The sequence below is a fragment of the Melanotaenia boesemani genome, chromosome 8 (genome assembly GCF_017639745.1).
Source record: "Melanotaenia boesemani isolate fMelBoe1 chromosome 8, fMelBoe1.pri, whole genome shotgun sequence".
Classification (NCBI taxonomy): Eukaryota; Metazoa; Chordata; class Actinopteri; order Atheriniformes; family Melanotaeniidae; genus Melanotaenia; species Melanotaenia boesemani.
In genome coordinates, this window is record NC_055689.1 from 14,789,136 (window position 1) to 14,811,996 (window position 22,861).

Sequence of the window (22,861 nt, forward strand, 5' to 3'; positions counted from 1 at the left end):
TGTGACTTCGCTTGTGAGTGTATAGTCTTGTGTGTGCATCCATTTGTGAGTGCCATTTGCCTACAGTGTCCAGGGTCACAGAAACATGAAGTAATATCACTCTGAGCCCCTCCATGTGTATGATATGGAGCCTTCTCCAAATGTCTTCTTTCCATTTAAATGGCACATAAATCTCTATATAACTTGTGCTATTGTGTTTTGTTTTGTTTATTTTCTTTTTTGTTTGTTTTGTTTTTTAATGCAGAAAAAGTAATAATATTTCATAGTTAAAAAAAAGGTCATATAAGTAAAAGAGGCGTACTATCTGAAAAATAATTCCTATTAAACCCCTGAAAAGTGTATAATACAAAGATTTCTTTTTATTTTACCCTCCTGTCAGAGCTTCTCTTTGAATATGAAATAAAAACGTTCATATCATTCCTTGATCACTTTCTCCCATTCACTGGATCTAAATGAAAGGTAAAAAGAAAAGCATGAAGTTCTTATCAGTTACGATATCTCACAAGTGGTGCTGCAGGAAACAGATCTGGTCTTTCTGTCTAGTGCTCATGGCTCATGGTTGCCATAGCGACAGGCCTTGTGAGATCATCCCAACCCACTTGTTGTTGAGAGGCATCCTGGGTAAGGTGGGGGAGAGTGCTGGGTGGAGACGAGGTGAGGGAAAAAACAAAACATGTCATCTTCGGCTGGCCCCCAGTGGAGCAGGGGCAGGTTGGATGCCACCTAAACAATGTTATTTCATCAGCCTGATGGAGCACAATAACTGGTGTACGTTGCACCACCTGAGCTGTGGTGTCATTATCTACCTCCCCGCAATAAATAGCACATGTATCCCCATCAATCTATCTGTCTGGCTGACCATCTGTGTTGTTACTCTGAAAAGGTAATAAGACAAACCCCTGTTGTCTGCTCTCTCAATGCTGAGCCAAGTGATCTGGGGGAGCAGGTTGCGATATCTCTGAGTTGGTACTGTAGAGATAGCATTAGGCCTGAGTCATGAGGATATCCATGCCCACAATGCTTACTCCTTTTAATGCTGCTACTGCAACAAGCAAAGTGAGCTATTGTTCTTTAGCTACATGTCTAGAGAGGAAGAGCTTGTTGCGGTTGCAGCCTTTAATAGTATTAGAACAAGCGCCAGCATGCACAGACTGGCCTGGTCTGCTGCCGCTTCTTTGTATCTGTTTTGGCTTCTTCCCTCATCAGCCACAGCTGTAGGATGTTGTAAGCCCTTTTGTTTGAACTGTGTCAATGGACCAACAACAGCTGGAGCAGCCAGTGCTGGACAGCTGGGGGAAAGGAAGAGGATTTGTATACAAGCGGGGATTAGACTGCATATAAAAAAAAACAAAGGAGATGAATGATAGGGCATCATGGAGTAGATAGCATCAAGCGAGGGGAGGTTAACAAGGAGGGCAAGGAGGAAATAGAGAGGAGAAAGTGGAAAGGGATGAAAAAATGGGAGAGGAAAAGACTCTAGAACAACTATATATATATATAGTTGTCAGCGGGTGAAAGACAAACAGGGAGGAGTAGTTAAACTAAAAATGATAGAGAGGGTCAAGAAGAGGACATAGAAAGATAATAAAGCCCCAGCAAATCCAGTACATGGAACATAAAAGGTAGACACTGCAACATCTAAGCAGTACCTGATGTGTTAGTAGCCATGTAGCTGCACACATAACAATGGCCCTGGTTGGATTAACACCACCAAATTGAGTTTCCGTAAGAGGAGAATTTACTTAACATGCTGCCAATGGAGGCTGAATGAGCTCTGATCTGATTTTTCTTATCAGGTTGTTCAATTGAAAAGGGGACGCTGAAAGCTTTTCTACTCGACGGCTATTACGCGGCGTCAGATAAGGCGAGGGCAGAGTGGCAGGAAAAAGAGCCTGCATCAGATAGACAGACATGTTTTCAGTGGAGCTATTTTTAGTGTATGAGCTGGGAGACAGTAATACGTTTGAGCAGGTCATTAGCCCAATAAGTGGTTGGAGGAGTCTTTGAATATGTAACTCACCAGAAATGCCTCTTTCATTTATTAAAGGCGAGCAAGGGGGTGGACAAATCTTTGCTCCTCCATTTCTTACCAGTGTGTCTGGGATGTCAGGATGAAAGCGTACTTATGGGTGTTTGCGCATATTTATGTGCCGATCACAGTGTGGCCTGTCACCTGTGAATACGTATTATATCGCCCCGAGAGCATATATGTTATCCTGTATTGCCACTTGAAGGGGGGGGGCTTGTATGTGTGTGATATATGACAGGTTAACAAAGGCTCCTTTCTCATTTGGCCTCCCCACCTGCGCTCTGACACACAGGGAGAGAGAGGGTGGGAGACGGGAGAGCTTGATAAGACTGAGGAGTTATTGACGCGGAGCTTCTGCACAGCTTGTCTAAATATCTGTGAGCAGACAGAGCTGAATTATGCTGAGACTTCCAGATGAGTCTGACTCTGTGTGCATGTGTTTATTTGAGGAAGGGGAGCAAAATACTGATGGTGACCCTCCCCCTAAAGGCTTGGGATTAACTGGGGGACATTTATTAAAGCTGCTGTTTCTGATCCATTTGCTGTTATTGAATTTGACTATATTCTTTCCAACCCCCCCCCCCCACCCCCCCCCCACCCCCCACCCCACCTCCACCCTCCCAATCCTCTTTGTTTAAGTGTTTTCCATTACTGTGCCACACTCTGGATGTATTATTGCATTAACACTTTTATGTGCCACCAGAACACTTGAATGCTGAACGCTAAGAAGAATTAGGCTGAATATAAAATGAAATTATTAGGATGTCTGAGGGGAGAAAAAGAAGTCTTAAAACTGTATCACTACAGCTCATTTCACGGCTCGCTACAGAAGGAGACTTATTAATACAAGGTCACTATTCTGAAAACTATTTTGTACTTTCTTGTCATAGTTATTGAGCATTGGCTCTATTGTTCTGGCATTAGTTGCTTTATAGTTGACCTGCAAAGACTCTGAGTCCCAAAAGTCAAAAGTGCACAAGCTTATTAAAAAGATTAAATTCCACCTTAGCATGAATTTGTCTCTGGTTTTCTTTGTGATGATTTATTTATTTATTTATTTTAAGTTCTCTCCTCATGGAACACTGTCCTTTCAGAGCGATGACTCAGAGAGGGGAAGAAAATATGCCTGACGTTCATTTTGTTCTGTTTGCAGAGTGCTCACCCGTGTTAAGTAAAGCCCTCTCCACATCTCCGTCATCTCCAACCAGTCCAACAGTGGTGCCATGCCTCTGTCTAAGCCAGGTAGAGTTATGGCCCAGTACAGGCAGCCCATCCTGGGGCTCTGCCTTCGTCCATCTCCCCTGTGTCTGCTGCTGCCTTTGATCATCTTCCTAACCAGACCTTGGAGCAGCGTGTGTGGAGCACTAGGTAGGATGACAGCAACATTTTTCTTTCTCTTTCTTTATCTATTTCTCAGCTAATGGTATATGTGATGCATACAAATATGGTTATAATTTATGTAAATGTGTTAGTATATTTGCACACTGTGTGTGTGTGTTGGGGGGGCTCCCAGCCTGTCGGAGTAGCAGCTCTGAACTGTGGTGTTGTTAATGTGTTTTGATAAGGCGGGAGGTCCCATCAGCATGTTCCTCGTCATCTTCTTGATTACAACATTTCCACACATTTCCTGCCTCAGTGGTCTGGACACATTTGCTCAGACAGACTCAGCTGTCACTGCTCTGAAAATGTCATCCGGCTGATTTATTTATTTATTTGGAAGGAGATATGGTACACTTCTCATCATTTGAAATGGTAATTGAATTGCAACAATTATGTGCATTTTAAAAGGAGGTTTTTTTTTTATACAGCATTTATTTATTTATTGTTTTGTTTTGTTGTTTTTATTTTTTTTTTGTCAAGATTCATTAAAAAATTTTTGTACCTGACATCTTATTATCTTATTATTTTCCTCCCTAGAAACTAAGAAATATTAACGTTCATAAAACGGTCAAAATTATTCTAAAACAGCTGGAGCTGCATCTTTATAATTTCACTCATTCAAATTTGACTCTTCCTTCAGAATGTCTAATAAATTATCCTCATAATACCATTCTCCTTCTTCCTGTGGTATCTCATAGTTGCCTTTATTATCTGTTCCTCCAATTTTTTACTTTTTTGGCTCACATTATGCTGTGAGGTGCAAACTGACTTGACAACACAAGCAACACACAAAGAAGAAAAAATGAATTATTTAAAAGTGACTTGAAGTCTTGAATGACCACAGCTAGTTGCACTTATTAACTTTGCCATATGTGTTGTCATTTAAGGCAGGATGAAATGAAACATTCAGCCAGGAGCTTTTCTCCAAAATGAATTTTTCAAAATCAAACTTGAATTTCTGGAACTCAGTTCCTGATTACAGTTTCACTTGAAGCAAACTTAGAGTTCCAATTACTTTTCTGTCACACAGCAAGCTCAAAGCGCTATGACACCATGCCTGCTGCCAGTGGTTATATTGCTGCACAGCAGCAGTCAATCATTCAGTCAAATGACTACAAGTTACGAAGGTGTTCCATTAAAATCAGGCCAGTTGTGGATAAGTGGCTTCACTCTGTAGGCTTCACTCTTCTACAGCAGAGTGAAACCTACAATAAAAAAGATAGAAGTCCTCATTAGTCCCTTATTTTTCAGTCAGCTTTCAAGAACCTCCTGATCACAACACGATTCTACTGAGAGCAAATCCACCCAGAGCCAATGCCTTGCAGGGCTTTTCTCTGGCTTTCAGAAGAGGCTTAAGCGGTTACTTTGCCAGTGGGGTCGGTTTTTTACGAGGATTGGTACATTTAGGAGAACGTAAAAAACATTTTGGATTCAACATAAAGCCAGAAAAACCTTGTTCAAGCCCTAAGAAGAACATGAAATAATCCGATAGCCGGAAGAAAGATGCTTCAGCTATGGCAAGAAAAAGGGGATGTTTGCTCTAGTGTGTACATTTCTTATAGTCTGACAGGGAAAAAATATCCAGTTCCTGAATCTAAATATGCTGTGAATAAATTTGTTCATACTGCCTGCTTTTTGTTCACACAACAAATGAAGTCATGTTATTTTTGTGATATTTAAAGCGAGTGCCACTGAAAACAGTGCAGCAGGCACTGGAGCAGCCCTTTGTCGTCACGTTATTCCAGCTGCTGTCGAAGCATTGTAGGGAATTTGGAAAGTGGTCTGTGTGGTTGTTTAACAAGGAAGTGAGTGGGAAGACATTTAAACAGGCTTAAGAATCTGCCAGCAATTCTTTGATAGGCAAGGTTTTTTTTTAGTTCCTGCTCTCTCTATTCAATCAACACAGCAAGACCTCACCCACCCAGACGCAGGGGAGGAGGGATTCAGGTTGCTATGGTAAGGGTCATCCTGACTTCGCCCTGATGTATAGCAGTGATTCCATAGCTGAATAGAAGTTAAGTTGGGCACCATGGCAACAGACCACTGACAGATAGCAAAGGGTGGATGCGTGAGGTTGTTTCACTGATCTGACTCAGCTACTGTGAAAAGTGTAGGTTTAGTACTGTTGGCTACATATCACACTTGGAAATTGCTGTTTTTCTTGCAGAGGGCAACTGCAGTGTTTAAACATCCCACATATAACGCTGTAATCACTGAAATCATTCTCTTGAAGTTCTCCACTGAAGATGAGCAGGGTGTTTATTGTATCTATTAAGATTATCACAATCTAGAGCTGCAGATTCCCTAATAGGTGTTTGTACAAAATCATGCCTCTGGTATTAATACATTTAAGCCAATTATATGCTGTGAATTTTCAGCCAACACTTCCCATACCTGTCAAACACTCATGTGTCATGACAGCCTGTGCAGCATGCAGTGCAGTGGTAGTCTGCCGTGGAGGAAACAGAGAGGCAGGGAGAAAGCGAGAGAGATGTTCCTCCGAAGCCCAGCCCCATCTTTTATTTATGACCCACAGGAAGTCCTTCAGCTTGTCCTCTAGATGATACCCAGGAAGTAAGCACAACAGCGCAGCCTGACCAGTCACTGACAGTGAAATGGGGCGTGGTCACCAGGGGCTTGTTGCTGGTTGTCGAGTTGGTTCAATGTCCTCTGGGATTAAAGGTGTCAGTTTTCATGCTTGTGTTTTCTTTGTCTTTCTCTTTTTCCTCCCCCTGAATCTCCCTCCTTCTATTTGTTTCACAGCTTCACCAAAGTTCACCAAGATTCCCACTGACCAGATTGGAGTGTCAGGGGGTGTGGCGTCATTTGTGTGCCAGGCCACTGGCAATCCCAAGCCTGTCGTCTACTGGAACAAGAAGGGCAAGAAGGTCAACTCTCAGCGTATCGAGGTGGTTGTCACAGTGCACAATGTTCAACTTCCAGCATGACAAAGACAAATACATATTTCCATTATAAAGAGAGGCACTAATTTATTAATGCATGTCGTGTTATTGTTGAGGCTGTGCTGTTAATGTTGAGCAGCATGATGTTAGATTAGATGTAAGTTTTTTCTGCTAATTCTTTATAGCAATTTAGATATGCCACAGAAATACTTTGCATGAATGAGAAGCTCTGCATTTTTCAGTGAAATAGACAGATCAATATCATCCTCATGTTTATTTACTAAGTATATAGCAAGATCTGTTGGTTAATAAGCTTAAAGACTGGCAGCAGGGGGAAGCAGCTGGTGTGTCCAACACATGAACATATTAATGCCACACCTTTAAACCTAGTAAACCTGTTTTTTTGTTTGTTTGTTTGTTTTTTCTTGTTTGTTTAAATGAGCCATATTGTGCTTTTGGAATTATTTCCTCGTTCATTGAATGACTTGTGTATTTTACATGTAACAGGTATACGGTGTTACAAAACCTAAAGTTGGCACCCAAGGGAGTGAATCTCTCCCAAACAAGACAGTGCCTGAACTATTTTATTTGAAGTTCAGGATTTTCTCCCCAACCTTCTCTACTTCTCTATATAAAACTTTTTCATAATGCCTGCCTGCTTGGTAAATTGCCATATTTCAAATAAAGAATGAGCAGTTACCTTAAGGCTTATTTATCCTCCTTTTGCACTTGTAAATAGGTTAGTTAATGTAAAATGCTGTCAAATGTCACTGCCCACATACAGTACTCCAATGTGTGTTTTACATTGGCATGGTTATGTATTTTACATGACATGCATCCTCTGCAATAAATCCTCTAGAGGGCAGCCCTGAGTTCAGGGTTCATCTCTGAGTTCCAGTGTTAGTTTTAATAGCAGTACAGTACACATTGTGACATCGGCAGAGATCATGATAATGCATATTCTCGCACAGTAGATGGTAGTATTCTGTGCGCCTATTAAATACACTGCGGACTCCTCTTTGTTCCTTTTACTGGTTGTGCGTGAGCTATACAGCACAACACTCTGTGGTTTCCAGTGGTACAACTCTGTTTTCTGCATTTGGATATGAAACTGCAAACTCTCTGAAAACAGGTTGAAATACACACAAAATGAACGCAGAGGACAGACACATGGCTCCGTCTGTATGCATCTGTACATTTAAAGTTGAACATAAATGAACCCTTACACTCCGTTGTTTTTGACCAGATTTGGTCTTTCTGGGAAGGCAGCCTATTGTTGTCAACTCCCTAAACAAGACAATTGATTTGTAAACAAATGTGTAAAAATAAAAAGGAGCTCTGTAATTGCATGTAATACTGTGTTAGATTTGCTTTGCTAAGCTTCTGTGTCTTGTTGCCTCAGTTTAATCATGTGCAGTTTATTATAGTGATGTAATGTGATAATTACAGCCTTTGGAGGTGGTGATAGATGGGTCATTTTATACTTTAAACAGTCAAAACAGCACTGTAATCCAGACCTTATGCTAAAGTAAGCTAAAGACTCCTTGGCTGCAGGGCCACTGCTTAATGAGAGTTGCATAAAAGTTTTCAACTAACAATTGGCAAGAGGGTGAGTAAGCCCCAAAGTGTTTTAATCATATAGTGTCTACTTATTGCAAAAACCCTTAAAAGGCTTAATTCTACAAAAGAACTAAGCTACAGAGTTGTTCTTTTTAATTATTTCAAGCTAAGTATAGGCCTGACTATAAATTGATGCAGTTTTGTGACATTATTCTTAAATACACTGCATTTCAACCAGGGGACCCAGAGCAACCTTCCATGATGGTAAGTACAGTAATCTACACAACTGAAATGTCTTTTTGCAAGTTACTGAGCTGCCCACCCACTCCCGGAGCAAATGTACAGGTACATATTATGTATTTGTGCCTGACTTTCAACTTTTCTTTGGAAAAAAAGAAGTTTAATAAAGATGCTCTGATAAAAGCTGATTAAGTTATTATTATAATAAAGTAAACACCAACTACTCTAAAATGCTGACATGCAACATTATAAAGAGGTTTTTGGTTCAATAGTATTATGTAACGTTTTACTCTGCCGTGACTAATACCCCTTGTTCTGTCATTTTGTTGCTGTCCAGACCATAGAGTTTGACGAGGGTGCAGGTGCTGTGCTGAGGATCCAGCCGCTCAGAGCACCCCGAGATGAGAACACCTACGAGTGTGTGGCACGCAACAGTGATGGAGAGGTGTCTGTCACTGCAAAGCTGTCCATTATCAGAGGTAAGGCACAGAAAGGCTCATACACATGCACATACTAATTATCTGCTTGAGACATGCTTTCTTTTCACGTGCACTCACCTTGCTGCAGCTGTCATTCATGCTTCACTGGGCTGTCAGTCACAGATGTGAAAATAGAGCGATGCCACACCCTGCTCGCACAGCAGCTTCAATGAACTGCTCTTTTTATAGTCCCTCTGTGTGTGGCTGGGCGTGATCTGGCCTCAGAGAGGGCCAGCTACTGCACTGGCCCAGGGGTATTTTAGTTTTCCAGCTTGCTATAGTCATTGTGCTTTTTAGCCAAAGTGAAGATGTTAATCTACTGTTGACTTCTAATGTTGATGTCATCTTGGAGGAAAACCTACCAATATGGTGCTCCCACATGTTATGAGCTTAAGTAGTAGCATGTAGCTGTTAGCATGGGATCTGAGAAATGGCCTTCGGTCTAGCACAGCTGGAATGGATGATATAAAATGGGATGGCTGCTCGGGTTGTAGCTCAGTGTAGAAAATTCATGGGATTAGACCATGGTTTGGCAAACAACCCATTCTTGCCAAGAGTGATTGAGAAGGAGATGGAAAAGAAGGGGGAAGGAGGTTTGGGAGAGGTGGGAGGGGAATGATGGAGGGTGAAAAGGTGGAAGCAAGTTGAGCAACACAACAAGATGGTGTGAAAGAATAAAGATGAAATCGGATGTTGGAGGAAATGGGGGGGGGTGTAGAAGATGGATGAGGATTGTGAAGTTGGCACAGCTATGTGGTAAGCAGAAGGCTGGTAGCCCAGGGAATAGACTCCTGTCCATCTGTTACCTAACCCATCATCTCTGCACACACAGCTCCAATCTAAAGCACATTACCTCATAAACTACACCTCAAGGGTGAACCTCTCAGTGTGTGTGAGGTCGTGTGCGACTCTGCCTCTGGTTGTGGAAACTTTTCTGTCATCGAGCACTGTGCACTATGAAGAACACATTCCCTCTGTGGCAACAGAAGGATCGGCCTGTGAAAATAGAGTACAGGCCATCAGTAAATGCAGCAATATTCAATCAGACTCATAGCCGTTAGACAATGATTAAATAAGTTCACTGTATTGTGATGAACAGATGGTCTGTAAGAAGACAACAAGAGAGGCCATGATCTAGTTTTTCTAGTGTTAAATTTTTATATTGTCATCATATTGCAAATAAATAAGATTTTAAATGTTTGATCATGTATATTTGGGAGACATTAGATTTTAACTATCTTTTTTATTGTGGTTTTTTTTTAGCTTCATGTGATCAAATGGTTCAAATATATCAACCTTATAAGCCTCAAAGGTAACGAGGTACAAAACCAGTTTAAGGTTTAAACCAGAGTTTTGATACATTTTAAACCGACCCTTCCCTTTCCTTCAAAACCAAAAGTTTTTATTGCACAATAGCAAAGCTAAATGAAAAGGAGAACAATGTAGACTAACTGGCATAGGGGGAGCTAAAGTAAAATCCAAATGACAGCCTAAAACATTGAAATGAGAGGGAATTAGAAAACTGGGAAACACGAACAATATACACATAATCCATAACAGACAGTACCAGAAAAAATGGAGCATACTAAATAATCAGGCACAGAATAGAGAAAGAAGGAGGACGGTACACACGTATAAACACAGCTATAAGCAAAGGCAGGCACAGGCTAGGACAGTTAGCTCTTCAAAAGGTCAGAATTAAGCTGAACACAAGCGCACAGAAACAAAAACTTTAAGAATAACAGCAAACATAAAAAGCTCCAAACCATGATAAAATGCTGAAAAACATTAAAAGGCATCAATGTTCCTTTTAACTGGAGTATATCTGACAAGTTGAGGGTTATTGGTATGATTATTTGACAGTTGTACTACAGGCTAAGTAATATACTGCAGAACAGATCATGTCATCCAAAAGTGCTGCTAAGTGCAGAAAGAGTGCAGAAATTGTGTCTGGGTCAGTCTTTAAAAAAAAAAAATAAAAAAAAAAGCACACCAACCACTGTAGTAGAAAGGAGGCTTCCCATTATTGTTCAAAACACCCTTCCACTGAAAACTCTTTTCATCTCCTGATGGGTTTCATCTGGTCGTTTTTCTAATGGTTGACTGAGACTAATAGCGTGTTGGGCAGTGTGAGAGGCTTGTGGCTGCCCGCAGGATATTTCTACTGCTCTAGAGGCTGCCTAAAGGATGGAGATGTGGTAGGTAATGGTCAAGGAGATCCTCTTTTTTTGTACCATTATCACCATCACACATCACCAATCCCATTATCTTCTCTTCTTCCTACTTTCTTTTTTCCTCACTTCATCTCTCTCCCCTTGGCTTCAGCTGCCTTTTCTTTGGCTCACAGCAATATTCGTTTATTATTTCTTCTCTTTTGTTTTATTCATCTTTTTATTTTTTATTTTTTTTTCCTGAACCTCACTTTCCATCCAGTCTCTCTGTAGCCCTCCCGTTGCATTTTTCAGGTTCTTTGCTGCTCCACCCCGCCTCCTCTCTATCAAAACTACTCTTTTCTATGGACACTGCAGTTGTGTTGTTCTGCTTTTAGGAGACAAGAATATCTGCAGTTCTGCATGTTTGAAAACCTCTGGTGGGCGAGGGATTCTCATTACTGCAGCGTATGCGTGTGTGCATGTTTGTGGACAACTGTGTACGTGCGTGAATTTGTGCACTTCTTCCTTCGTGAATGTCTGTAAGTATGCATATTTCTGTTGGTGTGTGTGTGTGTGCCTGGTTTGTGCAGAATAATCCTGATTATACTCACCTCCCAGTGTCCCATTTTAGGAGAAAGGGAGGTGAGGAAAGGGGGAGGAAGAGGGTGAGACAGAGAGAAGGGGGAGGAGAGATGTTCTGCCACCACCCTTCATAAGAACAACAGAGTCAGATCAGTGATTCCCTCCAGGCATTGGCTGCATTGGCAGGCCGGCGGCTCAACCAGCATTTTAGTCTGAAAACAAGTGAGAGTATCAACTCAGCCTTCAAGAGGATTATGTTCCTTGAGTGGAGAACTGTCTCTTTCATCACATACCCTCATCTTCACTTTTTATCCCCTCCTTGTATTTTTTTTTTTTTTTTCTTTTCATTGCAGTCTGTTCTTCTTTCATGTTGTACATACATGAGTGGTGCACGTCATAGCAGCATACGTGTTTAGTCCCTGACTGCTAAAGCAGGGCTCAGGACGGCGAGGACATGTGGGGTTTTTGGTGTGATTGATCTATGACGCTAAGGCTGAATTTGCATTGTATTGTGATCTATTATCATAAAGGTCTATTAGCATTTAAAGTGCTCCCCTTCAGCCCTCCTGCAGTCTATGGGAGTCAATGCATTACAGTCTCTGAAGACTGCTGAGTGCTGGCAGATTAATCCTGAATCAGGCCGCCTGAGATCCGCTTTTATGCTGGCTTCTTTCATGCACATTGCCATTTCCCACTGAAATGAACTAAAATATGAATAGGCAACCTGTTTCTTAACAGGTCTGACTTTGTGTGCATGTGCAAGGGAGGATGAGAGTATCATTTTCTGTGTATAGTGTGTGTGGGGAGAGAAACACAAAGAGACACAGGGAAAGAAAAACCCTGGATTCATGTTTGTTTATTTGTTTGCATCATATGCATTATTCGTTTGACTCTTTGGCTGTGTGTCTTTCCACATTGCTACTAATGTGTGTGTGAGTGCATAGACACACAAATTGCATATTTGCCCGGATCTGGTTGGCTTCGCTGACTGGTTTTGGGCACCAGGCCTGATTGCCCTTCTGCAAACACAACAAGGCCAAAATGTACACGCTCAACCTCTTGATACACACAAATACACACAAACACAAAGCTCCGGGGAACAATGCTGCCTGGCATTTGCCAATGTTCCCTGAAACACTGTTGACACACACACTGTTTGTGTACACATAGCGCATTTTTCCATAGGCCGTCTTATCAATTTAACCAGGAGATGCAAAATTAGCTTGACTTTTGTGCAGCAGTGTTTGTGTTTGATGAATGATTCATTTGGTGAAAAGTGTGATCAGGGCCATGCCCGCAGTATCTATTTCAAGCGGCCGCTGACTCATCCAGGAACTGGCAGAATACCTGTAGCTCCCTATTCTCCTCTCCAGTGAACTGTACTTAAGAGTCCAGAACAGCTCGCTGTCTGCTGGTTTACCTGCATCTACAGGGCAGTCTGTTGCTGTGTGCTGTGGTGCTCTATTTATCTGTAAGTGTGTCTTTTATAACAACAGTTTACTGGACTGACTAAAAGGTTTAAACAAGGCTTGCCCTTTTAAAATGTTTTGGCATGAATTCTCTCTGAGGCTGCACATTAGCTAAAGGACAGCCATGTTTGAAGCAACACAAGCTTTTTTTCAAGTTATTTAAAGGTTGCTTCAGATTGTTTTTGCTTATATTTCAGTTAAAAGACCTGCGTGGATCAAACAGATGTTATCATTATTTGATGACATCTAAAAAGTGATGTTGGAAAGGGTGCAGCAGATAGAATGAAGCCTGCTTTGGCAGTGTCTACATAAAATCTGGCCATGTGGCATCTTCCTGCAGGGTCGTGTGTAAGTTTAATGTGCTTCAGAGAGGGGTGGACAGCAATTTTTTCTTGGTTTATCTTAAGCCTTTATCTAAATATTTTTAATGGCAGCAGTTGAATAACTAATAGCATTTTTCTGAAGTAAAATTATACATACCACACAGTAACACAATGTTAAAACAAATTTCTTAGATTTATTATTTGACTTGTACAGAAGGAGTCAGAGGTGTTAGAGTACTGTGTACTTAGATTTACCTCACATCTGTTCAAGGTGGAATTTTTATATAATTTTGAATAATTAATGACAATACACACCATATTTTATTTATTGTTATTCTGATCTGAGTTCAAATGTTCACCCAGTGATACAGTGTTGGGAAGTAATGGTTACTAGTAACGCAGTACTGTAATGTTTTTACTTTTTTCAGTAACTAATACTCTTATGCATTACTGTTTAAATAATGTAACTCAATTACCATTACCATATGGTGCATTATTCTGTTACTAGCTAAATTAATACATTTTGGCCAGCATCTGTGAGCTTCTTCCAACTCACGGGTTGAGGGTGCTTCTGCTCCTTTTGTGAAGCCCTCCTGTTTCTCTCAAAGCTATTTATATATATATATATATATATATATATATATATATATATATATATATATATATATATAATATATTATATTATATATATATATATTAAAAGTAGGAGAAATATTTAGTGTGCAGTGGAGGGCTCAACATAGATTTAATTTTTCAGTAGCTGTTATATTACTTGTCATTTCTATTTTTTCCCCAAATAACCTGCCTAACTTAAATAAATAAATTTTGGAAAAATTACTTTGTGCTTGAGTTGGTATTATATTTCATACAACACTGTAATTAAGTTATAAGGCCAATTTTTAAGAATGTTCTTTTAAGAGAGTAACTAAAAAGTTACTTGTATCAGTAACATGTTGCTTTTTGGTGTAAATAATCAACAAAGTAACTGAGTTACTTTTTGAATGAAGTAACTAGTAACTTTAACAAGTCATTTTTTTCAATAACTAGCACAACACTGCCCTGATGTCATGACTGCACCCATTTCAAGATGTTTTTGTACTTTTTTGTAAAAGTTTAAAGTAAATGGTAATTCATATATACCCACAACAACAATAAAGAATTTTGTCTTTGTTTTTGCCCATTAAAAAATTAACAAGAATGAATGAGAATATTATTAAAATGCCACACTGATGACAATATTTGTGCAGGCTGTACTTGCAAAACCCAAAAACTGGTATAATTCCTTATATTCTTTAAGAGATTCTTTGGCTAATAACGTTTGTTAATCTGTTTATCCATATCTTTCATCCACGGTAGAAATTTAAATTTAACCAAAAACTAAAGGACAGATTGACATTTTACCAGAGGCTGGACCCAACTTTAAAGTCAGGATGTCAATTGTGATCTGGATCTAGGTTTTTAGATTTATACTACTTTGTTAATGTTTGCATTGGTTGTTATCAGTTTGTGGGGCTTATTAGAAGATGAGAAGGGTGTAATCCAGTTCCCATCTTTTTTAAAACTGAAATAGGAAAACGATTCACTTAATGAGCAATATGGAATATTTGATGGTTCCAGGTTCACAAATCTCATATTTGCTATCTTAAATGTTTAGGTTTTGAACCTGACAAAACAGTTAAGCACAGCCTCGGGTTCTAAAGAATATTTCTTGTAAAATTCTTTTATTTATAGAGCAAACAATGTTTCAACAGGATGCTATCACATCTAACTGTTTATAAATCTCTCCCTGACACTTCATCTTCTCCATAATTATGCAGTCCAAGGTCCACCCACACTGTCATCATTTGCAGCATTAATAAAGACCTGACCAGAATACAGAGCCAGGCCCCCCCTACAGATATTCAAACACACACAAACACACATGCACATATGCATACCCTGTGCAGTGGTGCGCTCTAATTAACAGCCAGGGAGTGCATGTAGTAGTAGCCAGCGGAGTGATAAAAAAGACCATCTGAACTCTCTCAGGAAAGGGGTGGGATCAGGGGAGGGCAAAGAGGAGCAGATGTAGGCCTAGCGTATTCCTCGCCTCAGGGGAGCTAGCCTCCTGACCTGCCCATCGATCTCCTTCCTCTTCTTCCTTTCTCTTCCCCTTCTGTCTCATCAGTGGTCATACCACTGACCTCCATTCAGGTGAATCATTAGCATTGATCAGCTGGGGATGGTGGAGAAGGGAAGTGGGGAGGGAACTAAACTCCCTCCAGTCTGCTCTATGTTTTCTGTTGTCAGAAGGTTGGTATGAGGTCTGATCGCTACAGCAAACATCCTTATCATGAAGGCTCTCCTCTGAGCTTTGATTCCTCTCATAGCTTTTGTGGCATTTCCCCTCAGCTTCCTCCTCACAGCAGCAGCAGCACGATGCGCTTGTCTGACAGGGTGTCTCCAATGCTGATGACTCTGGAAAGAGAGAAAGAAAGCAATAGATCCTCTCTCCACTCAGCCTCTCATCCACATCACAAAGTGTGAGGGAACAGATGGTATGTGTCTGTCATGTGGTTAGGTAACAGGGGGCCCGGAGGAGGAAAAGGGTGGAGAAAAAACACAGACAGTTAACGTGGCCACGGATTGCGTCTTGGACTGTGTTTGGCTACAGATTCACTGTGATGCTGGGCACACTTTCAGCAGATTTTGTTGTGCCTGACAATAAAAAGGTTCCAATGGGCTCGATTTGTTAGCCACGCAAAATGCAATCTAAATAATTGTTTCATTTTTGTAGGTATATAAAATTATTTTTCTACGTATTGAGGAGGTGTGTATTTATGTGAGAAAGAAAGATGGAGCGGTTAAAAGGGCAAGAAGAGGAATAAACAGGTGGGCTGATGGATGCTTTATTATGTGTCTGGCCATCTGGACTCTTGTCACCGAGATCCTTAATCCCATTCACCGGAGAAAGTGTATGCAAGTGTGTTTGTGTGTGTGAGATAGAAAGCAACTGCTTGTCTGAGCACACCTTAATTTTTATGTGTGGACGTGCCACAGAATATTATTTCGAACATCACTAAAATCTGTGAAGATGCTAATGTGAGCAGAGCTATAAGAGCAAATTTGCACACATGTATGCAACACACACGCTTATCCACTGGCCCCCAACGTAATCAGACATATCCAGACGCATCCCAGATCGGCCTCTCTAATCGTTGGTACATTTTAACAATTACTGCTAACAAGTCCTTATTACCCCCAGTGCCCTGCCCCTCCTCTTCATCCCAGATTCTAATTGCTGCTGCTGTTTCTCAACAGCTCTCTGCATAGATATTAGACAAGAATCATTACCAGCATCTAACATAGAGCCACACATTTGAAAACTTACAGTTCACCACAACAGCCATCAAACACCTGTGTTTTCTAGGTTAGTAATGCACTGTGTGTGTGTGTGTGTGTGTGTGTGTGTGTGTGTGTGTGTGTGTGTGTGTGTGTGTGTGTGTGTGTGTGTGTGTGTGTGTGTGTGTATGTGGGCATGCGTCGGCACTAAGTAACTCCTGCTGAGTGGGCGTTATGTTTATACTCCTCTGGAAGCAGCTTGTCAAACACACACAAAAACCTAGTTGGGTTTCTTCCCGCCTGCTAGATCACCTAATCACTAGCTAGCTGCAGGAATAAGCCTGAGGCTTTGATCACGAAGGCTATACTGACTCTGCTGTCTGCAGCAGTATCTCCACATTTTAAGGGTCTGCAGATGTTAAAGGGAGGAACAGTATCTCTCACATCACTGTGTGTGTGTGTGTGTGGGGGGGGGGGGGGTGTGTGGGTGTGTGTGTGTGTGTGTGTGTGTGTGTGTGTGTGTGTGTGTGTGTGTGTGTGTGTGTGTGTGCTAGTGAGCAATTCTTTGTTTCACGACAGATGAAGAAAAGTAAAGACTGAGTGCTGAATGTATGACAGTACTGACTGTGTTTCAGTGCAGTGCTTGTTTCTAAGGAAAACTACAGGTTCACTGTCCCAAACAAGAGCAGTTTGACAGTGCATATATCTGCCTAAGCAAAGTATAAAATATATATATATATATATATAAATTAACCATAAATTTTTGATATGTTATATGCTGAGCTAATGATATTTATTAAAAGCACCAAAATAAGTTTGAAATGCTGCATCATTTCTTGTCTACATTATCTCTCTGTCTTGTTTATTCTAGAGGACCTGTTGCCGTTTGGCTTTCCCAGCATAGACATGGGTCCACAGCTGAAGGTAGTGGAGCGGACAAGGACGGCCACCATGCTCTGCGCTGCCAGCGGCATCCCTGACCCAGAGATCTCCTGGTTCAAGGACTTCCTGCCTGTCGAGCCTGGCACCAGCCAGGGTCGTATCAAACAGCTTCGATCAGGTGAGAAATATGTTTTAGTTTATTCTATTTGCCAAAAAGTAAACAAACAGCACATCTGAAAGCTTAGCTTTGTGATCAGGTAAATCCCTGTTGCTCTAAATTTGGTGATTATCATGTTTTAATTATTATTGAGGGATTATATGCCGCTCTCTGTTTATCTGTGTTTATCTGCATCCTTTGGGGGTGTAAAACCTTTTTAAAGCCAATTTCATTAAAAGGATGATTGAGCTATTCTTAAGCCTGAAAAAAATCATGTTTTAACATTTGGAAGAAAAGATTATCACTTTGAAGGCAAAATTATCTCTCCATTATGAGTTAATAATGAAAAAAAGAAAAAGAGATCATCCAAATACAGTTGAACTGAGTTTATTTTAAGTGTATTGTAGTAGAAAAAGTGCATAGAAATATCTAATAAATAAACTCTGAATTTAATACTTTATATTAAATCCAATTACACTCAAATCAATAGTCCTCATAGCAAAAATCAAAGTTTAAAAAATGTTTCTACACAAGAGACATTTAACCGATGCTCCTCTTGACCTGCATTGTCTGAAATGGAAGTAAATGAGCTCAGTGTCTTAAAATTTTAAGCTAGTGTTATTGTGGGGTGTTATTTGCTGCTGTATAGAAAGGAAACAGTGAGTTTGTGTAGACAGGAATGAATATGGTGAAATCACATCTTCCGCGTAAGACACTTTATTCAGCGTTGTTTATGCTCTTCTGTACTGATGATACAGTGTCTCCTGCAGTAGGCTGATGGGGTTTTTTTCATAGCCATTCTTACTCAGCCATCCTCAGGGGGGGATAAAAGTGATGGTGAGGCGAAACAATTTTGTTGTTGCTTCATCCATATTCTCTGCGCCCCTGCATCCTGCCAGCTCTGATATTTTCCTGCTGTCAGCCAATATTGTTCACTGATCACTAGAAGTCCTTGTCACGTATTTGTCTGCATCTCCATTTGCAGTGTTTTCTCTCATGATGTTTGAACAAATTTACTTCACTGGAAGATTGGGGATAAATGCATGCCTCAGGCAAGATCTTAGCATCCTCAACAAGCTGATTACTCATAAAGCAGCCACATCTGTTTTTTTTTTGTCTTGCCGGGTTGGAGCTCTTATGGCCAGTAAAGGTAACATAAAACTGTATTTCCTTTTGTCTAACATAATCCTGTTTGGGTGCTTACCTAACATGATATGATATAATAGGATGTAATAAAATACAATGCTATATGATGCAATATGATATGACATGATGCAATATGATATACTTTACACTACCTGTAAAGAAATTTCTCTTGGACCTAATACTGCACATAGATGTTAACAACAGTTAACAACAGAGCAAAACCACAGTTTTGTGTTGTTTAGCTCTGTGTGGATATTGTGTTTTGACTGTATTTCTCTTGTACTAAGCATCAGTTGCTCTAATGCAACATTCAGTGGATTTCTAGGGTATGTGGGGGCATTTACATTAAAGTTGCCTAAACTATGACATCTAGGACCTGCTGCTGTACATATGGAGTACATTATACAGCGGATGAAACGTCCCATGATTATGTGCTGTGTAGTTACTCTACACACTAAATTAGCAGCCGGACATGTTAGTGTTTTTTTTGCTTGTTTGTTCTTTTTTGGATAAATACAAAGTTTAAAGATTAAATATATGATATTTATACATTTCAGATTTTCCTCCACTGAATGAATTATTCAGGTAAAAAGCCTCCCAAAAAAGAACAGGTGAAGAACAGGGTCAACACTGCTCTGCTGTTCTTGAAACAGTGAGATCAACAAGCTGCTTAAAGTACTCCAAGACAGGTTTCAGTCTCAGTTTCGGACTGAGATTTAGCTGCTCAAGACTAGTGCAACACTCAGTGGTTTTCTACATTTTAATATTGTATTAAATCACTTCTCTACAGTGTTGCTCTGCGTGCATTTCCAGGCATTTCTAGGCTGCTAAATGTTGCTCTAACTGCAACCACAGAGGCTTGACAGACCTGCTGTTTGCACATACAGCAGCTGCAACTTTCTAATTGTGGAGAAACCTATTTTAGCCTCTTAAGTATATTTTCCTTTCACCGTGATGTAAACTGTAAAATGCCTACAGTGTAATTACTTCAGTTCAAAACAGTCTGCAGTGTGGCTGTGGGTGGAGTGTGGTATAGAAACGCTTTCAGCTCCATGAATGCAGGTGATACATCATAAAGCAATCTGTTATAAAGACACATATGACTTTCAAGCCAGTTGTATGTGATTTAGAAATGAAAAAACACCCCTCAGAGATGAAAAGAATGATGCTCTTTTTGTGCATTTATTTAGAATTTCACCAACACCATTAAGGTTGGACAATGAAAAAAAAAACACTGTAGAAATTACAGAGGTAATAATATTTATTGTGTCCTAAGAAATGATAACCTTGGTTGTCATGGTTTCAGTGCCACAGCTAGGGCCAAAAGAAAGATAAGCAAGGTGTAGAGTTATAATCTGAGGAGAGTAAAGAGTAAACAGCCATTATGACCTCCCCTGCTTCTCAGAATATGTGAAAATAGTCACAAAATGCTTATTTTTAATTAACAAGATGTCCATCAGTGACTGCCAAAACAGTGTATTTAATATTTCAGTATTTAGTATATATACTGTGCACATATTTTCAATATTTTTTATTATTAATGAAACTTGATTCCACTCAGTCATACATTTTAACAAGTTTCTAGTATTACTGATCGTTGTACAGAATTAAAAGTATATACAGGCAATATGCAGCATATATTTCAAACCTATATTTGTAGGTTATGTAATAGCTGATCCAAGATGTTCCCATTGGTCTGCTCTGGGATGCATCTGGTCTTTTGTAAAGTGTCACTTAGACATAACAGTAATTCACCGCTACACTATATTAGGCTACAGATCACATCAATGAAACAGCGGCAAGAAAAATGGCTCAGTGAGATTCGTCACAGGCTTTAATGGGATTTAAAATCACCAAAACATCACAAACCTGAACAACAAATGTGCTGCATAATGAAGCGAACAGTATAGTGAAACGACTTGAAGGAAATCAATTACACATAAGGTAGGCACAAAATAGCACTGAAATGTGTTATGGATGAAACACTCCTTTAAAGTAAGATGTTTAATGATGCCACCTTCCAGTGGGATGGCTCTGATTCACTGGACTGCCGCCAGCTCTCACTGGACGACAGCCAAGTGTCTGTTTTGATCCACAATCACTGTTTTCTTTCTGTCCCCTCTTTTCTTTCATTGTTGGGCCTTGGAAATACTTTAATGCCCCATATGGATCAAGATAAAAAATGACATAAGGAATGGCTGCACTCACATTTCACAAAAGTGGACTCTTAGCCACTTCACAGCACTTAAATACTCATCATCTATGGGGGCTTCCTGGTGCAGGTAAACTGCACGGCTGTGAATGCTGTGGTTTTTTGTTTACTTCTGATTCCTGCTCAAACACATGCATTCCATCCGTTCCTGGGGACAGTAACATATGGCGCAGTGTAGAGCCGAACTTTTCCTGACATCTTTATACCTCAACTGGTAATCTATTTATTTTTCCATGCCATCTGCTGCACCAGTTTGGATGTGCGTGAGGAGATCCTTGACAAGCTATCCGTCTATCCGTGACATTTTAGACTTAAAACTGTAGAACCTATAAAGCACTTAACAACCTTCTTAGACCAATATTTGAGCAGATGGCATGAGAAATAGTCTTAGAAATAGCCTTCTGGATAATGGCTGGTTTTGTCTTTGTTAAGGACTGTGATACCAAACAAAGGTTATGCTGATAATCGTGGTCAATGCTTAGATCAGGTGATGTAGCAAAAAAAAAATGTCATGTTTTTTTTATAAAATGTCTTCTTTGCTTGTTTGTTTGTCTATTTGTTTGCAGAGATTTGCAGCAGCAGAAAAACTGTTCATTGTTTTTTTTTTTATAAAATCCATAAAAATATATAAACATATAAACACAAAAAAGACCAGATTGAAAATCCTGTTTATAGGAAATATTATTATTTTGAAAATGTTTAGACCCAGTCTCTTTTTCAAAAAAGCAAATAAATCAGGAAGAGTGAGCTTTTGTCATTCTTGTTTCCAAGAGTGACATAATCTTTTTATGTGAATTGAATATAAGTGAGTCATGTAATCAATTTGACAACATTTACTATCTGTCTACTTCTGTTAGACTTCAAAGTCTGTTAAAAATGTTGAATCAAAGAAAGCAAATAAATGGAGAGGTCTAAAGAATTGTCACTGGATAAGCTCTTCAGTTACAGGGAAGCTGTATCCCACAGCATCAGATAAGAATAAAAACAGCCTTGTCATCTTCATCCCCACCCAACTTTACTTTCAAATCATGCTGCATTCACTGTACCTCAGAAGTGGGAAAGCTAAACTATTTTTCTCATTTTTATGTATGTGCTAATAACATAAGTCATATTGTTCAATTCATAAAGAAAGAAATAAAGTAGCAAGGTCAACTAGAAAATCCAAAGTCTTTTTTGTGTTTAATTTTCTCCCAGTCAGAGGTTTGCATTTGTTATTGTGCATATATATTAATTTTTGAAAGTTATTCATAATTTATCAATTAAACTGTGCTTCAACTTACAGTTGGACAACAAAAAACACAAAAAAATAACAGATTACTACCTTTGTCTAAATGTCTTCTTTCTTCGCCTTCTTTATGAGGTGACAGCTTTTGCCTCTTTACTTTGATTCTAATGAAATCATCAGGAGACCAAGTTCTTCATTAACATCTGTGTTAGGGAAATTCTCCCCGACACAAGCACTGCAAAGCTAAACCTTTCAACACAAGAAGAACACAGAGCATTACTTCATGTATACAATTTTACTTGCAAGAAGTGTATGCACCATACGAGTATGATACACACACTGAGTTGTTTCACATATTGTAAGGCCTTTATAGGGAAGGTTCACGAAGTCCTTCCCCTGTACATAAAACAGAACAGAATTACACAATTTCAGGATTTACAGGCTTCAGTGTTTTCTACTAAGATAAGATACAGGGAGTCAGGGGCACGATGATCTTCTTTTCTTCTTATCGTGGTTCGGTCTTGGTTCCCGAGCACACACATTGAAAAGAATGCAGCTGAATACATTTTCTACTTCTTAATGATTAAGATGCAAACTGGTACAGAGTGGATATAAAGTAAATACTAAATTAATTTCTAAAACTAATAAATGATTAGTTCAAAGTATAATATTGAATATTAATCCATCATGATCAAGTACAATGAAAATAATGATAATCCTTTTGATTTTCCTTATAATCTGTCAACATCAATTTTATTTGTCACATTTGCACATTCAGAGTATGGCGCCACAAACGCTTC

The 22,861-nt window shown here is 39.7% G+C and overlaps 1 protein-coding gene across 9 annotated transcripts in view; it reads left to right on the top strand.

Annotated features, from left to right (window-relative positions):
* LOC121644457 (receptor-type tyrosine-protein phosphatase S-like) overlaps positions 1–22,861 on the top strand; it is a 68,846-nt gene that overhangs the window by 12,565 nt on the left and 33,420 nt on the right. For 5 of the 9 annotated variants that reach the window (XM_041992377.1, XM_041992379.1, XM_041992380.1 and 2 more), the window contains exons 2-5: positions 3,183–3,397; positions 6,173–6,321; positions 8,450–8,591; positions 17,311–17,499. In XM_041992377.1, the coding sequence (XP_041848311.1) occupies positions 3,253–3,397; positions 6,173–6,321; positions 8,450–8,591; positions 17,311–17,499 (625 nt within the window). In that variant the 5' untranslated portion in view covers positions 3,183–3,252. The remainder of the gene's footprint in view (positions 1–3,182; positions 3,398–6,172; positions 6,322–8,449; positions 8,592–17,310; positions 17,500–22,861) is intronic. The other 4 variants (XM_041992384.1, XM_041992378.1, XM_041992383.1 and 1 more) reach the window with 1 other exon arrangement.